Source organism: Charadrius vociferus, unplaced genomic scaffold (genome assembly GCF_000708025.1).
Source record: "Charadrius vociferus isolate BGI_N301 unplaced genomic scaffold, ASM70802v2 scaffold32, whole genome shotgun sequence".
NCBI classification, from domain to species: Eukaryota; Metazoa; Chordata; class Aves; order Charadriiformes; family Charadriidae; genus Charadrius; species Charadrius vociferus.
The window spans coordinates 7,060,904-7,077,925 of NW_009647856.1; the positions used below are offsets into that span (position 1 = coordinate 7,060,904).

Sequence of the window (17,022 nt, forward strand, 5' to 3'; positions counted from 1 at the left end):
TACTGGATACTACTGAGCTCATTTCTCATTAAATGGAGCTGTTTTCTACTCTTCCATTTTTATTTGAAGACAAGCTTTGTCATGAAAATCTTTTATATGTAAATTTTACACTTTATAAGTGTTAATTATGGCCTTAATAGCACTTCATCTAGTTAGAGAAGTTCAATTTTTAAGAATAATTCTTTAATCCAGTGGGATGAGTACGTGCAATTGCCAGGTGAAATGCTGCAACTTCTGTTTTAGGAGGAATTTATAGTTTTAATATGCTGTTTGTTTAATTGACATGCCTTAAAATTACGTACGTAGCAACTGAGATACGGATAAAAAATTTCCTTATGGTGTGATCTTAATTACTAGCTCTTGTGTGATCAAAATGATAACCAAGAAGTCATTTACTACTAGTTAAGTAAACTGTAATATTCCTTTGAAAAATACTCAGCACTTCCTACAAATCATAAGAACTTCTGTTCTCTGAATCACCACCATATAGCAGTTGAATTAGGTGTAGATAAGGGGGAGATGTGTGGTCACTGAACATGGGCAAATGTTGGAGAATGTTTTATTGTGTGTGTTTTGGCATGAGCAAAGCCCATCAACAGTATAGCCTTTTAAAAAGAGGGTTGTGTCCTGCATGTCCCCAAAGCTTGTTGCTTTTCTTTATATTGATATTACTTGCTTGCTATTAAACATCAGTATAGGGTGGGATAGTTCCTGGTCCTATTAGGACTGTTTGAAGGTGGTCTCAGGACGGTTGTTGTCTGCCTTTCCGACCTTTGAAGATTATGATGATAGGTGTGAGCGTATCCGAAGGAAATTAGTCTTTCAATATGTTAGCAAAAACTCTAGTAAAACTCAGTTCTTGATCAATTCCCATAGTTCCTCAGCCCGTGAACAATAACAGGGAGAAGACATTGTGCTAAAGACCGTGGCGGGCTTTGCTCTTTATAAGTCTGAAGTGTAATTCTAGGCAGAACAGTGGGGTGGCTTGTTGCCTGCAAACCTTGAGTTAGGGACTGGCTTTCGGTTCCTGTGCTACTCTGGTGATTTTTTTTGCACTGGTGGGAATATACTGAGTGATTCAAGAGAAACTCTTGTGTAATTATGGAGCAGCACAGATTTTGAAGAGCACAGTGTTTATAAATAATATGAAGAAAAGAATGCTTTGAAATCTCTGGAATGTGAAGGAGGAAGTATATTTGTATATATGTTCACATAGAACTTAAATCCTCAATAACTACTATACAGCCATATATACCATTCATTTTATATCTGAATTTTGTCTAATTTAAGCATGGCTCTAAAAATACACTTCATCTCAGTCAGATTCTTGTAGTGACCCCTGACTGCGTGTGTCTGCATTTTGCATCTCCGAAAGACATCTGGAGGTAGAGCAAAAAGAAAACCACCACCACACACAAAAAATATAAAATCCCTGAACCTAGTATCCCCCAAACCTCTTGTATATTCAGAATCTAGACTTCCGCTTAAGAATGGCGTACGACTGCATTTGTTCTTTGCACATAGCAGAGAATAAACGACGAGTGCCACAAGCAAAGAACTGATGTGTTCATTTGCTGTCCAAAAGACTTTACACTAAAAGCCAACCCTTAGTGGGGTTGGTGTAATGTCAAAATACAAATGACAAACTGCGTAGTAACGGTATTGACTCCTTAGTAAAATCTTAGAAAAATTACCGGCTTTAGATCTGCTGTGTCGCAGAAGGCTGGCATCAGCATTGCTTTCTGCTAGCTCAAACCGCTATCCCCTGGGGGATTAAACGGCTTTGTAAATTAAGGGGAGGGAAAAAAAAAAGAATATATTGGAACTATAGCGTATGCTGGATGTTGGTTCTTTTTTGCACTGGATTACTTCATTTTTCTCTAAAAACAGATCTTCATTATTTTCCTGAATCGGAACCATGCTCAATTCTTAAATATTTTCTCTGAAAACAATTCTGATTGAAATCTATATCTAAGACTAAATTGGCCACTGAAGCAGGAAAGAGGCTGAAACTTATTTTTCGCTTCTGTGGGAATGGTATAGGTAAGGGTATTACGTTGAAGGATACCTTATTGAAAGAAAGCAGAAGTTTAGGGGACTGCGCTTGATACTTTACACACAGAGTAAACTAAAATGTCTTGAGATATAGAGGTGGCGAGCAGGTCAGTAAGGAAAACTGCAAGATGAACTAAAACACAGTGAAAGACTAGACAGCCCTGTCTGCAAGTAGGATGAGCCCACTAGATAATACTTTTGGAAGAGACTCTGATTTCCTAGAGACTTTATGTAGGCACCTACATCCTCATAGGCTCAGGTGCAGCCTCGGAGCGTTAGAAAAGAGTGGGAAAGGTTTGTTCCAGGCTGAGAAAATAGTTGTTTCAAAACTGTTAAATGTCAGTAGTGTGAAGTACTGGAACTAAGACTGCAGAGGCTTGACGTCTTCTGGGCTCTGCTGGTTTTGTAGAGCGTCTGTAATTTAGTGCTTATATTTCAGTGCATGTTTCAGTAAGGTTGCATGTTTAGTTTAAGGATATTCTGAAGCAGTTTGCCATGCAGCTTCTTGATTGCTGTTCTTTGGGAGCTTTTAAACATTCTCCGTAATGTTTTCCTCTTTTTCTGGCAAGGAAACTATTTCTCTTTATGTCTAAGGTAATGATATATAGAAAATGTTCCATTCAGAAGTCAAATATTATGACCCGTTGGAAGTTTGTGTTCAGTAACAATGGACTTTTGACGTGATCTTCCACCTGTAACTTGATTGGGTTTGTGTCCTGACATTCTAGTTCTGGTTCTAATTCTGTTCCTTGTCCTAATTCTTTCTCTTTTTCCAAATTTCAGGAATTGTGAATGACAAAGATTCCAAGGATTCCATTACAGAAGGAGAGAATCTGGAAGAGGATGAAGAGGAGGAGGAAGGTGGAGCAGAGACAGAGGAACAATCTGGAAACGAAAGTGAAGTAAATGAGCCAGAAGAAGAGGTGAACTTAATCATTTACCTTGTCTTGCATAAAAAGAACGAGTAATCAATATTTTGATTACTCATTACTTTCTGAAGTCCTTCTATGTCACAGAGTTAGCAGGTGAAATGTGGGTATACATGACCCAGTCAGTACTCTGAGGATATTTCCATCCCAGTTTTGTATATATGGAAAACTGAATGCAGAGTGTCTGAGACTTATTCCATAGAAATTATGGCAGAAACTTGAACCTGACAACTTTCCTCAGGGTATTTGCTGCTTCTCAACAAAAAGTTGCCTTCAGTTTTTTGGCATGAAAACACTTTCAGATAATTTTCTTTGTCTGTTGTAGAAGGAAATGTATTGACTAGATGTCAAAGCAGTCATGTAGGAAAAATAACAGGCGTTCAGAGTGTGCCTGTGTAATATGAATAAATAAAAGATTTATGGAGCATAACAATATTCCTTGTTTACTCTGCCTGTAATCTTTTGAATCAAAAATGGTGGAGCAAATAAAAAAAAAAAAAAAAAAAACACAGAAGTGTACATAGAAATTCTAACTTGTCACTATGACATAGCAAAGTTGACATGATAATGGTAGTGTTATGAGAAAATGAGTTCATCAAGGAAATAGGAAACACTTTTTCTCCTTATGCTTGGGTTGGTTTACTAGTAAGCTTTCTTTCAGTCTGTGCTTCTCAGCGTTAAAGTTGCTGAAGCTTGGTTGGGTTTCTGCCTTTACCCACAAAATAATAATATGATTAGAATCATAAATAGTTGGGGCGTGGGGAAGGGACCTCTGGAGGTCTTGTCCAACCTCCCTGGCTTACAGCAGGGTCACCTACAATAGGTTGCCTGAGGCAATGTCCAATCAAGTTTTGAGTATCTCCAAGTATGGAGGCTCCACAGCCTCTAGGGGCAATCTGTTCCAGTGTTTAATCGCCATCACAGTAAAAATGGCTTTTTTTCAACTTGTGCCCATTGCCTCTGGGTCTGTCACTGGGCACCACTGAGAAGAGTCCGACTCCCTCTTCTTGGATCACTCCCTTCATGTATTTATACACTTGAGAGGCTAAACACCAGGCTAAACAACCCCATCTCCCTCAGCCTCTCCTCCTGTGACGGGTGCTCCAATCCCTTAGTTGTCTTCACGGCCTATTGCGCGACTTGCTCCAGTATGTCTTGTATTGGGGAACCCAGAGCTGGGTGCAGCACTCCAGATGTTCTTGGTCGGTTTGTTGTCCACCAAGACCCTAGGTCCTTCTCTGCTGAGCTGCTTTCCAGATGGTCAGCCTCCAGCCTCTACTAGTGAATGGGGTTATTGCTCCTCAGGTTCAGGACTTTGCATTTCCCTTCATAGGACTTCATGAGTTCCTGTCAGTCCACTCCTCCAGCTTGTTGAGTTCCCTCTGAGTGGCAGCACAACCATCTGGTGTATCAGCCACTGCTCCCAGTTTTCTGCTGTACTTTTTTGAAAACGTCAGATAAAGCTGAGGGAGTTAAGACTGAAGCATTAAATACAAAACACAACAAATTTGCTAAAACCAAACTGAACTAAACAGGTTCGTGTGGGTAGACGGTAAGAAAGGTACAGAAAACATGTATGAGAAATCAGATGCAAGTGGTCTCTTGTGTTTTAAAACAGTCAGAAGTTATTCTGGTCTCAAATTCAAAACATTGAATATTTCAGGAGGGCTCTGACAACGAGGAAGAAGAAGGTGAAGAAGAGGAGGAGGAAAACACAGATTATCTTACAGACTCCAATAAGGAAAACGAAACCGATGAGGAGAATACAGTATGTATTGTTGCTTTAGATGAGTGAATTGACTTTTGCATTGTTGGTTTTCTTTACTGAACGTTTTTTTGCCTGTGCTGCTCATAACATATCTGGGAAAACACAGCAAGAACACTTCCTGCTATTCTTTCAAATACGTTCTAGAGCTGCTTTTTATATCTGCAAGCTTTCATTATTACCTTCTGAAAATATTTATGCTATCAACTTTACTACAACGTGTTTTCACAGGACCATGCACTTTCACAGGTAGCTAGGCTGGAAAAGATTGCATAAATGATGGTTTTGCAATGCCAGCAATAGTAGCAAACTGATATGATACAACAAGGTACAGTAATTCCACTCCACTAGATCTCAAAAATGAAAAGGCGACAAACCAAGAAGTGCAAAATTCCCAAAATACAGAGCTGGGATTGGCAGATTAGAACATCTGTAGCAAAAGAACCCATCCAGTTGAGCCTGAATTACAGTTACATAGTAAGGAAGGTAATGATTGTTATCAAAAATGTGTTGGGGTACTGACTTTAAACATGGTTGTTGTCATGTTGTGCTTTCCAAATACTAAAGAATGGTATTCAGCTTGAAAAGGCCTTCTAACTTTATGGACTTAATGGAAAAATTAGTTGTTTGGTGTGGTAGGGATAGAGACTTTTCTTTCGTATTGTTGCAGTATCTGGAATGTGTACATATACTTCTGTACACATACACTAGTGTGTCAGAATATTATGAGCGGCCAAGCTTCATAATAATTGATGCAATAAACATAAGAAAATATTTCTTCAAGAAAACAATCCCGGCTGAAAACCTTTTTCTTTAACAACTTGGTTTTTAAGCTTTTGATTAGGTATGATGTGGAAGCAATAAGGATATCTGTCCCCATATTTCTAGACTGAGTATTCATATTTCTGAAACTAATGTAACAGGGTTTTTCCCATTGCAATAGGAAGTAATGATTAAAGGAGGAGGACTTAAGCATGTGCCTTGTGCAGAAGATGAAGACTTCATTCAGGCATTGGATAAAATGATGCTGGAAAATCTTCAGGTATAAATATTTATTTTCTGAAATTAATGTGATTTGCTGTACAGCTAACTGTATTTGATTTTTTTTTTTTAAGTAAATAAGTGATTAATGCATAGCTTACCATGCTAAAGAACATGGATTTTTTTTTTCTTAGTTGTGGCCTGTTCTCTGCAATTGACATGTTTGGATAAGTAACTTTTAGTAAAACGGCTGTTAATTGTATTGTTTTCCCAGTGAATATATGACATGCTGACAGATATTTTATTGAATTAGTAATAAATACATCAGATATGCGATGCTTCTGAATTTATCCTAGACTGCCCAAGCCTAGTTTTTAATGTTTAAAACGTAGCTGCATTTAATTTTACATAAGCTTTAGGTCCTATATGTCTTTTTCAGTCACATCTGGTAAATACTTTAGTATTGCAACGCCTGTATGAGGAATACATTAATAACATGCTATAAAAAAATCTTGAATGTAGACTGTCCATTCTCAAGTGTGTCAAGTCTCTAGATTTCATTCCTTACAATGTTAAGTTATCTAAAATTCCTTTGAAATTTTAAGTACTCCATCCCTGTAACTTCTTCACAAGCAAGGAAATCAAAGGAAAATGTAATAAAGCCGAACACATCTATTTATATATTAGTCTGTTTTCTTGGGAGGTTAAAACTTTTCTTTGTCATGAAAACATGAGCATTGCCAAACATTTTTAGTATCTGATCATTTATAGTATTTACTCTTTTTTACTCTTTTTGATAGCAACGGAGTGGCGAATCTGTTAAAGTACATCAGTTGGATGTTGCTATTCCTCTACATCTCAAAAGTCAGCTCAAGAAGGGTCCCCCACTTGGAAGTGGGGAAGGAGAGTCAGAGTCTGGAGACACAATGCCATTTGTCATGTTAACACGAAAAGGCAACAAACAACAGGTAAGAGTTCATGTAAGGTATAGATACTGATTAAATAAATAAAATCCTTTCACTTTTCTGTAAGTCGCACTCTGTGACTTTTGAAGTCAGAGTTTTTTGTTTCTTCATTCTTTTATCAGATTAGGATGCAGGCATCTTAATTTGATAAATAGAAAATGCTGTATGTAGTTTCTTTGAATTCTTGGTTGTTAATAGAAATCATGTGGGAAAATAGTGTGGTTAAATTACACTGTTACTAACTATGTTTTGTGATCACACCAATGGGACAGTGGTATGTTTTATGTGTATTTTAAACATAGTTGTTGAAGGTGAATGCTTGTGGTTGGTGGGCTGCCACTGGAAGTTAAAAGGAGTAGAAAAGAAGAGGAGGAGGAGTATTCCAGAATCTTCAAGGTTCTACAGATTTTTCTGAAAACACATCCAGCTTCAAATCAAGATATATGGTGTTTGTTAAACTCCATTTCCTGAGTAACTGACACTTGGCTGGATTTGTTCAACTTGGGCAAAAAAAAGTCATTATCTGAAGGCTTTTTCAGGAGACTCTACCAGAATGCACTAAGTGAATCTGTCAGAGAAACTTAAATGGAAATCATGTTGATAAAACAAACCCCTTGCTTCATGCAGCCAAGCTATACGTTTGTCTTGGCACTGTTCTCCAGTGTATGTTTGAGTTTTCCTGCATCAGCAAATGCATAGTATACAAATCAATATTTAACACATTCCACATACGTTCCTCATCATGGTTTAGGTCTTCTAAAGAAACCTTTTCATTTCAGTTGTATAAATCGGTGATGAAAATGAATGACTTGAGCTTATATGGAAAGCAAAACCAAGGCATTGTTTCATTCCATGCATCTGTACCTTTCAAGTGTTTAGATCTGTGTCATTACTTTGCTTTGACTTTTGTTACCTGAATTGTGACAGTGGTATAATAGCTGAGGTATATAAACCTGAAATAGTCTTCCTCTTCCTTCATCTGAAAGATACTTTAAAAATCTGCATAGAAAGTGGGAATGTCTCTTCTCATAAAACACTTGAACTGGTGAGTGCGTGCTGTGCGAAGTTAAATGCTTTGAAAGTGTAAGTGGCGATACCTATTTGAATGGGTACATACATGCTGGTGTTGATGTTTGACTGATTTCCTCACTACGTTTGATTGGTTATTCTGTTTTCTTGGAACTTGAATGTTCTACAAAGTTCTACAGAAGTTTTGAGTGGGGAATTTCAACTGTTGTCATTGGGCTGAGAAGGGATTCAAGAGAAGTCTATTTAAAAAAAAAATAAAGTTGTGTTTAGCTTTTTCAGGATAATTTACTGGGAGTATCTGTAGTTACCAAGAATTTTAGGATCTTCGTATTCTGTGTGAAGGGAAAATATTGCTGACACGTGGCTTGAAAAAGAAAGCAGAACTTGTTCAGGAGCTTTCCCTGCTCCTCCCCCAGTATTTGCTTTTGGGAGTAGGCTCTTCCTGCCAAAACTCCTCTCAGCATTTCTAGAAATGTGGAAAACAGTTGCTTTATAGACTACTTCATTTCTTGAGTCAATGAAAGGCTTCTTTGTCCATAGTTATGTATTCAGGGGAAAAAAAAGTCTTAGTAGTTCAGATTTAATAGAAAAATAAGCAGGAAAGAAGAGGTGGAGTTGAAAAGAAAATAATTATTCCTTCTTATAGTACTATATTTTAAATCTGCGTGAGGAGAATGTGCACAGAGTTTTGAAGTGATGGATGCATGCTTTACTGTTAAGTTAAAGGTGTAAACTTTCAGCTTTTTAAAAACAGTCAGAAGGAGCTTGCAGACAACCTGGAAGGCTGTAGGTAACTTCTCATCCACACAGTCACTGGAATGCTAAGTGTCACCACCTCACTATGACATCAGCCTAATCGCTTCCTCTGTTACCAATTGGTTTGATCTCTGTGGTCTTTGTCAATGGTGCTGCTCAAACTGGAAATCTTTGCTGTAAGAAAGTACTTACTGATGAAAACGGAACGTGCTGTGCTTTCTTCTGGAGGTTAATGTTTGGTAGTTGATGTCGAGTCACTAAATACTCAGTTCACATGCCAGTGTCAGCCAGATCTTACTGGAGCATTGACAACTTGTTTTTCTTGAAGCAACACAAGAACAACTGACTGCTATTTCCCAGCAGCATACAACCTGAATTAATAGTCATTGCAGGCTGCTAGTAGCAAGGACACCATATTTTATCCCTTTTTGTCACACTGATTTACAAAAAAGGACAATAGCAAAGACATGGAGGGAACATCTATCTTGCAGTAGATGGCTGGGTTTTTTCACCCGCCAACTGTAGCAAAGAAATTGTATGACAAAACTTACAAAACCAGTAGCAGTAGAACTGGAAAGGGTTATTGGAAATTAGACTATGGCATCATGATTTATCCACAAGCCATGAGAGAGCAAGGGGAAATTAAGAAATATTGCCATCGTAAGGAATCAGAGCTGAGGTCTCTCTAATACCATTTGATGCTTTTGAAACTGTCCAAGATGTTTTATGCCAGGTAGGTGTGAACAGAGATTTAGACCGTAACAAAGAAAGTCACCTAGCATCAGGAAATTTGGTTAATACCTAGGACACAAGATTTCCTTTCATTTGAAAGATTTTTAGCAAGGTTCCATAAAAGTGTGGTAGTATCTATGGAATGGTCAAGTCTGTCCTTGAATGTAAATTCTTTACTTCAGTGGCATTTTTATGAAATTTGTAATCTAGTCTTCGTCTTCTAAATGATTGTTTTGGTCTTTCTTCAGTTTGCCACCTTCTAAGTGAAGTCTTTATGTTCTGTCCTCATCTCATAGATCTTGTAACAGGTTTTCAATGTACATCTTCACTGTTTCCAAGTCGGAAATGTTTCATTTGCTCAGTAATAATCATATCCTTTAGTAATTGTCATCAGTGATTTGATTTCAGATGGCAATCATCTGATTGCTTTGAGATACTGACTCAGGGGTATTTTGTTAATTACCAGTCTGTTGGTTTTTTGTATGTTTCTTCCATTTGCACCCTTCTATATTTCAGTTTTCTCTTTTCCTACTTTAAGCATCCTGTCTGAAAACACTTACCAATCCCATTAAGCTGATAAATCCATAGAACAAACAAAATATAAAGGACATGTTAAGATAGATGAGGAGCTTAATGGTGAAGCTAAGGAATGTTTTTTTATCACAAAATGGGTTAGTTATTTGTGTCTTTCGCATAAAGCTCATTTGACAACATCTGGGAACGTGCATAGTCTGCTCAGCAATAACTAACTAAAGCTTACTTTTCTTTTGGCATTTCAAGAATTTTCATTTTTATTCTTCCCTGCACACCTTAATAACAAGCTTGTATTTATGTTCAATATAATATGCTATTACACCCCCCCCAATATTTTGTCTGATTTGTCTCATGTAAATAAATTTTCTAGTTGATAGGGTTTCATTGCACCCGGCTTTTTCTCAAGTCTTTGCAAGGGTCTGTCTTAACTGTTTCAAACATAGTTTATTTTCAAATGCTGCATCTGCGTACTTTGTGTCTTTCTTACACTCATCATTCCTCTCCCACTAGTGGGGCGCTACCAGCTCACAGATACCTTGAGATTTCTTAGTAATTGTTGCATTAAATACTGACTATTGGCCATGAGGATTTTGCTTTTACTGCATACCTTCTCAACAGCAGTTTTGGTAATGTATCTTTCTGTCTGCAACTTTTGACAGAGTAGCAGAAAAGAACACTTAGAAATTTGCCTCTGCTTTTATTTCTGTGGAAATAGATCTTAGATGACAAGAACAAGCTGCAGGATTCAGAGTAGTTCCTGGAATATTAAGAGTGATTATCCTTAAGTGCGTTAGCCCACTTACACCACAGAAATATTTATTTCTAATGGATGTGCAGTTGAAGGGGAATGTGAAATTTTTCTAAATGTGTTCACAAACTTTAGCATTAAGGGGTTTCTGAAAGCTATTGTTTCAGTTGCAGATAAGACTAAGAATCAATTCTCTGTTTTGGAACAATTGTTTAAAAAAAAAAATCCTGTGGAAATAAAAACTTGGATTTTCTGAGTCTGGGGGGAAAAAAAAGCATCTTCCCTATGCCTCTCTGAAAATCTCAGCTGTGTTTTTCAGAGAGAGGGTAATTCTGCAGGAGTAGTACCAAGCTTGTCTTTAAAGTTGCTTATGGCAAATCAGATAACATGTTGAATGTGTAGTGTGGATGTTTGGGTGCGGGGGAGGAGGAAAAGCTAAAATTTGATGCTACAGTTATCTCCAGACTAACAGGAAGCACTATGAAGCTAGAATCATTTGTGAAAGTAAAAGTGCCGGCCAAGGAATGCTGGAGGATATCTGAAATGCTTGGAACATTTCTCCTATGTTATCACAAGGGATAATAGTAGAAATTCTGCTCAGGGGCTTCATCTCCTTGGAAGGTAAAGACTTTTGGAGGGAGATGCAGCTTTCTGAGCCCGCTATGGTGCTTTGTTCTCAAGACCAGTGTAATTTACTGTGAGGGTATTTTCTTATGTGAAAATAAGAAATAAAGCATATAGTTGTGTGCTTATGGTGAAAGTTAATCAATTTTGTTCCCATAAATACCGTGTTTAGTAGTCTTTTGCCTTAGCAGTATATCAGCCTATTTTGTACGTTCTGTGTACAGAACATGTAGGGGGTCTGAATATCTTATTGTCTCTTGCTTCCTTATGTGGAGTAGAACTTTAAAAAAAAAAAAAAACACAAAAAAACCAACCCAAAACCAACAAAAAACCCAACCCAACAACAACAAAAAACCCAACAAAAAACAACCAAACCAGAACCCCAGTAAACAACAGACTTTTCAGTAGAAGCTTATGTAGACAGTATCTCATCACAATAACCTAGAAATAACCATAATAGTGTCCCCCCAACACAAGAAGGAGGTGAACCCGTTGGAGTGAGTCCAGAAGAGGGCCATGAAGATGATCAGAGGGCTGAAGTACCTCTCCTGTGAGGACAGGCTGAGAGAGTTGGGGTTGTTCAGCCTGGAGAAGACTCGGGGGAGACCTTATAGCCCCTTCCAGTCCCCCTAAAGGGGACCTACAGAAAAGGTGGGGAGGGACTCTTTATCAGGGATTATAACGATAAGACGATGGGTAATGGTTTAAAACAGAAAGAGGGTAGGTTTAGATTAGATATTAGGAAGAAATCCCTTACTGTGAGGGTGGTGAGACACCGGCACAGGTTGCCTGGAGGAGCTGTGCCTGCCCTGTCCCTGGAGGTGTTCAAGGCCGGGTTGGATGGGGCTCTGAGCAACCTGGGCTGGTGGGAGGTGTCCCTATCCGTGGCAGGGGGATTGGAACTAGGTGACCTTTAAGGTCCCTTCCAACATAAATAATTCTATGATAACCCTTCTGTATTTTGGATTGTGTTGTGGTTGGCTTTGTTTTGTGATGGGCACTTAAAAACTTATTTTCATTTGCAGTTTAAGATCCTGAATGTACCAATGTCTTCCCAACTTGCTGCAAACCATTGGAACCAACAGCAAGCTGAACAGGAGGAGAGAATGAGGATGAAAAAGCTAACTCTGGATATCAATGAACGGCAAGAACAAGAGGACTACCAGGGTAAAAAAAAAATGCCAATTTAATTTTTGTATTCAGAGGTACTTTTGTGGATGTACAAAAAATATTATTTTTTATAATTAGTAGTTCAAGTTCTGAATATTAATTTGTGATACTTCATGGAAAACCTGTATTTTAGTTTCAGTCATTCATTATTTACTCTCTAGTCTCTGTGCTTGAAGAAGTTTTCAGAGCTCTTCATGAAAAGCAATTTTCAAGTGGTCCTCAAATCTTGGCATTTTTATTTATTTTGGGAAAAGGGGAGAACTGAGATTGTTTCCGTAAAAATAAGGTGACACAAAATTACCTGATGTTTGTGGCATTGTCTCCATTACTGCAAGACAATTAAGTTGGATACAAGAGGAATTAATTTTGTGCAACTTAAGCTCTCCTTTTTAGATATTAATAGGTATTTTAGATAATAATAGTATTTAGAATCTTCATCAGTCTTGCTAAGACTTGCAAATACTAAGAGGTAACTGTCACCTGAGAAACAAACTGTCACTTCAGCTTCATATTGCTAAAGGTTCTAGGAGTGCTACAAATCTGGAGCATAAGAATAAATTAACGAAATGAAGGTTTCATACAAATTATACGATCTAATTTGTTTTTTAAGGGTGTGGAAGTCAGGTATTTTGTAACCAGGACAGATGGAAGCAAACAGTTAATACAGCAGATTATACGGCCCCTAAACTGGTGCGCTTGATTTGTTTGGTTGTTGGGTGGTTTGTGGGTTTGGATTTGTGTTTTTTTGTTTGGTTGGGGTTTTTTTCAGACTCAACTTTCCTTGGCTTACTCAGGTAGTCAACAAAGCCAGACCAATAAAATTGATGGTATTCAATTCTTACATTAGTATTTCTGTTCGATATCTCTAAAGTTCTTGCTCTACTTTTTTGTAAAGATGTTGCAGTCTGGTGGTAATCACAGTGTAAGTAGTTAATTAGCAGGAAATCTCATTTAAGGTATTTAGTGAAAGGTCATTATTCATCAAGAAATGGGAAATTTAAATTAAAGCAGCTCTAATGCTAAAACCACTATGGAATCTGACACTCTGTTCAGAACTTTGATAGTACAAGAACTAAACTTGTAATCGTACAAAGGAGTATTTTTTCCAAAGTAAGTGTCTGCAGAGCTCTGAAATGATAACACAATATATTCTTAGTATTAAACATTGTAATCAGCTTAAAAACTTCTTTTCTGAGCCACTCCCCTATTATAAAACCCACTTGTGAAAAGGGAAGAGAAACAGTAGACTCTAGAATTAGATATTTTAGTGCTTTTCTCAGACCTTTTGTGGGTTTTCCCTCATTAATGATATTTCTGGTATTTTTACTGGCCAGGAAGTTGAGAGTCTTATGTCTTGTCATATGACTTTGTGGGTATCTTTAAAATCAGTCAGTTTAGTCTAGGATTTTACTGTGAGCAATTGTGCTTTTTCATCCAAAAAAGGATGACATTGATTTTGTCCAAAAGAAATGAACCAGACAACTGATACTAATTGATAACCAGTAATAGGCAGGGTTTTTTTAATTTCTCAAAGATTTTCATGGTGCTGTGTATAAAGCATTAATATAGGGAAAAAATAAACACAGAAGAAATAGGTTTTTCTGTAATTGACATCCATTTTAAAAAACAGCTGTTAATTCTTTTTTATTAACCTGAGTAATATATACAGTATAACCAAACTGAAAAGGACATTTTAATCAGATTAAATTAAACAGGCCAAGTTACATTCCTCTTTGGAACTTCTTTTATTTAGATTTTGTGCAGTTGATTGCTACTTTTGAAGAGTCAGTTTGCCTGTGACAAGTTGGTACATACCCACTGAAAGAAAGAGTTGGTTTTAAATTTCTATTTTAAGCTTTGAAGTTACTGAGGGAGGAAGAAGTCTCAATTTCTGGAAGAATGCCTCAGGGTTGTCCTAACATTTGCATGTACATTTGGTTTTTTTCATCTGCACAGGGTAGCTAACAGATGAAAATTCACCAATGTATTTCAAGGTAGTATCAGATAATTATTTAATACTTCAGCAATGGTTTTTAGTATTTTTAATTTAAAGAAATACTAGGAACTGGATGACTCTCCAATTTAGACTGGTATTTTTCTGTGTAGATTTTTTTTTTTTTTTCACTAAACCCAAAGATGGGTGACATGCATAGCTAATACATTGTGCAATGGTTTTAGTATTTTTAATTTAAAGAAAAACTAGGGAATGGGTGACTCTCCCAATTTGACTGGGATTTTTTTTTGTAGGTTTTTTTTTTTTTTTTCACTAAACCCAAAGATGGGTGACATGCATAGCTAATACATTGTGCTCCTTTGCCATTTCTTCCTTCTGTTATCTTCTCAATTACTCAACTTCCCAGTTACGGACTTGCAAAACCCTGATATTTTCTTTCACGTACAGTGGGGAAAACAGAAGCAACAGGCATGCACACACTTGCTCATTCATTGCTTGCTTCTAGCACCTGGCTGGCAATATACCATAGTCTCTTATTTTCTTCCTGGGTCTTGTCTCTGTCAACAGAGATCTCTCCTGGTGTACAGAATTGTTTTGAAGGATGTTATTTCATGATGTTGACAAAAATGGACTGTCAGTGTATTGAATGGCTTTCTTTGCCTTTTCCGGGTGTTGATAGGAGCGCATATGCATTGTGCACACATGGTTTGTTAGCTGTTGACACTGATATCGTATATTAAATCATTCATAGTTTCCCAGTTTCTCAAAGACTGGGTGGGTAACTTACTGAAAGCTTTATGTGCATTTTGTAAATGGTGAGAGAATCTCATTAGAGTCTCCAGGTTTGCCCCGTGCAAGTCATTGTGAGAGCAGTGTTTGTTTCTAGCAGGTGATGGGTATGTGTCTCCAATGAGATTATCAGAGATTAGAGAACCAGACAGAGCAGACTTTCAAACATAATCTGTTTAACAGCTTATTCCACTTTTCCCCTTCATTTATTCCATCTGTCTGCTGAGCAAAGTAGATTCTTGCACAGGTGGACTGTCAGAAATACTTTCCATTAGATGCACTAACATACGGGCAGAGGTTATGTGGAGGTTCCTGTGATGTATTTGTAACTATATTGGGTCCTTAATAACCATTCACTTAGCTTGCAAAGTAGCCATTTTTTTAAATAATTAAAAAACAAAACAAAACAAAATGTTAGAAATTAAGTTTTACTGAATGCCAAAACACAATACTTACGAAGCTTAGACTGCCCTAAAGTTGGATGTCCAGGGCTAAACTGTGCAGCATAGGCTTCGTTCTGCACCCACCTATTTCTTCTCACTGACTGTAAAGTGAAAAGCTCCGTCCATGAGACAGCAGGTCAGCTGAGTCACCCTCTTCAGGTGCCTGTCTTTCTGTAAAAGGATCCTATTATAGCTAGCTTAGACTTAAATACCTGACTTCTCAGTGCCTAATTTTAGGACAAGTTTCTCACTGAGTCTTTAATTGGCAGCAACATTGTCCAGTTGTTACTATTTCAGGGTAGTTTAATGTTGTGGCTTCTCCTACTGCTGTGAACCTTTGTCCCTGGTCATTCATAAAGAAAGTAGTGGCTGATATGTTTAGAAAATAAAAGGTCACAGCCCCTTTCTTAAGCACCTGGGATGAAAACCATTGGCTGGCAATTCCTTCTATAAGAACATCTGGAAATGCAAGTTCATATTATGGAGTAGCTTGGATTTGTCAAAACTGTCTGTGCAACTTAGTAACTTCTTTTTTTAAATTAGCTTTTGTGGAGTAACTTGAGTGTTAACCCTAAAGTACAGCAAAGTGTCAATAAGGTATCTCTTTTACTACATGGCAGTGAAATGTACTTGTGTAAAATCCTGTTTAAAAAGATACATAGAAAATGTATTTAACTGTCTTCTGTATGAAATTACAGAAATGTTGCAGTCTCTGGCACAGCGTCCAGCTCCAGCAAATACCAATCGTGAACGGCGGCCTCGTTACCAGCATCCAAAGGGAGCACCTAATGCAGATCTAATCTTTAAAACTGGTGGGAGGTAGGACAATCTTCCTTTAAATGTGGTAATTCTGGTTCTGGGCAAGTAATTACCTTCCTAATTGAAACAGATAATGATCTGTGTAGTGCAAGTGCATTTGTTGTTTCCAGTCTAAATCATTCTGTTAAAATACTGAGCAGCGTTTTGTGCATCTAAGTGTCTGTAAATATGTCCTTTACAGAGGTTTGGAAGCCAGAGGATTATTTTTCAGTTGTGAAAAGGCTGGTAGTCTGCTTTCTCAGTGGGAGGCGGGAGAGGATACTCAAAAAATATCTAGAGACGTTCCCATTGTACTTTTTCACTTTAATGAATTTATATTTCAGAGCTATACCTCTGTATTTGAAGCTCTGAATGGAAAGAAAATAAAGATGGGGATGAAGGAGAACCTTTGATTTATGGTGTCCAAGAGCGTACCAAAAACAGTGTTAACATGAAAAGAGCCATTCCAGTTTGTCTAATAGTCATTCTACAGCTTTAATGTATCTTGGTGTGTCTCTTCTCTCTCACAGTAAGCTTGAGAATAAACCATTCAATTAACCCTGCAGCACAAATTTGAATAGACAGTTTCAGGTGAAACACATTCTGCTTTCATGTTTCTCTTCCCTTTGCAAGTTAATTTTGGAGGTGGATAGATGGGAGCAGCAAGAAGGAAGGGAGAGTTTACCTGCTAATGGGCCTGTCTTTGTAAACTAGAAATAATGTAGTGTAATAATCCTATGTTACAGTAAC

The 17,022-nt window shown here is 37.5% G+C and overlaps 1 protein-coding gene across 1 annotated transcript in view; it reads left to right on the forward strand.

Moving 5' to 3' along the window:
* Positions 1-16,297, forward strand: part of UPF2 (UPF2 regulator of nonsense transcripts homolog (yeast)) — a 52,678-nt gene extending 36,381 nt beyond the window's left edge. Inside the window, exons 15-20 of the mRNA XM_009882947.1 lie at positions 2,839-2,978; positions 4,648-4,752; positions 5,693-5,791; positions 6,531-6,698; positions 12,144-12,285; positions 16,173-16,297. Coding sequence (XP_009881249.1) covers positions 2,839-2,978; positions 4,648-4,752; positions 5,693-5,791; positions 6,531-6,698; positions 12,144-12,285; positions 16,173-16,297 — 779 coding nt within the window. The remainder of the gene's footprint in view (positions 1-2,838; positions 2,979-4,647; positions 4,753-5,692; positions 5,792-6,530; positions 6,699-12,143; positions 12,286-16,172) is intronic.
* The last annotated feature ends 725 nt before the right edge of the window (positions 16,298-17,022 follow it).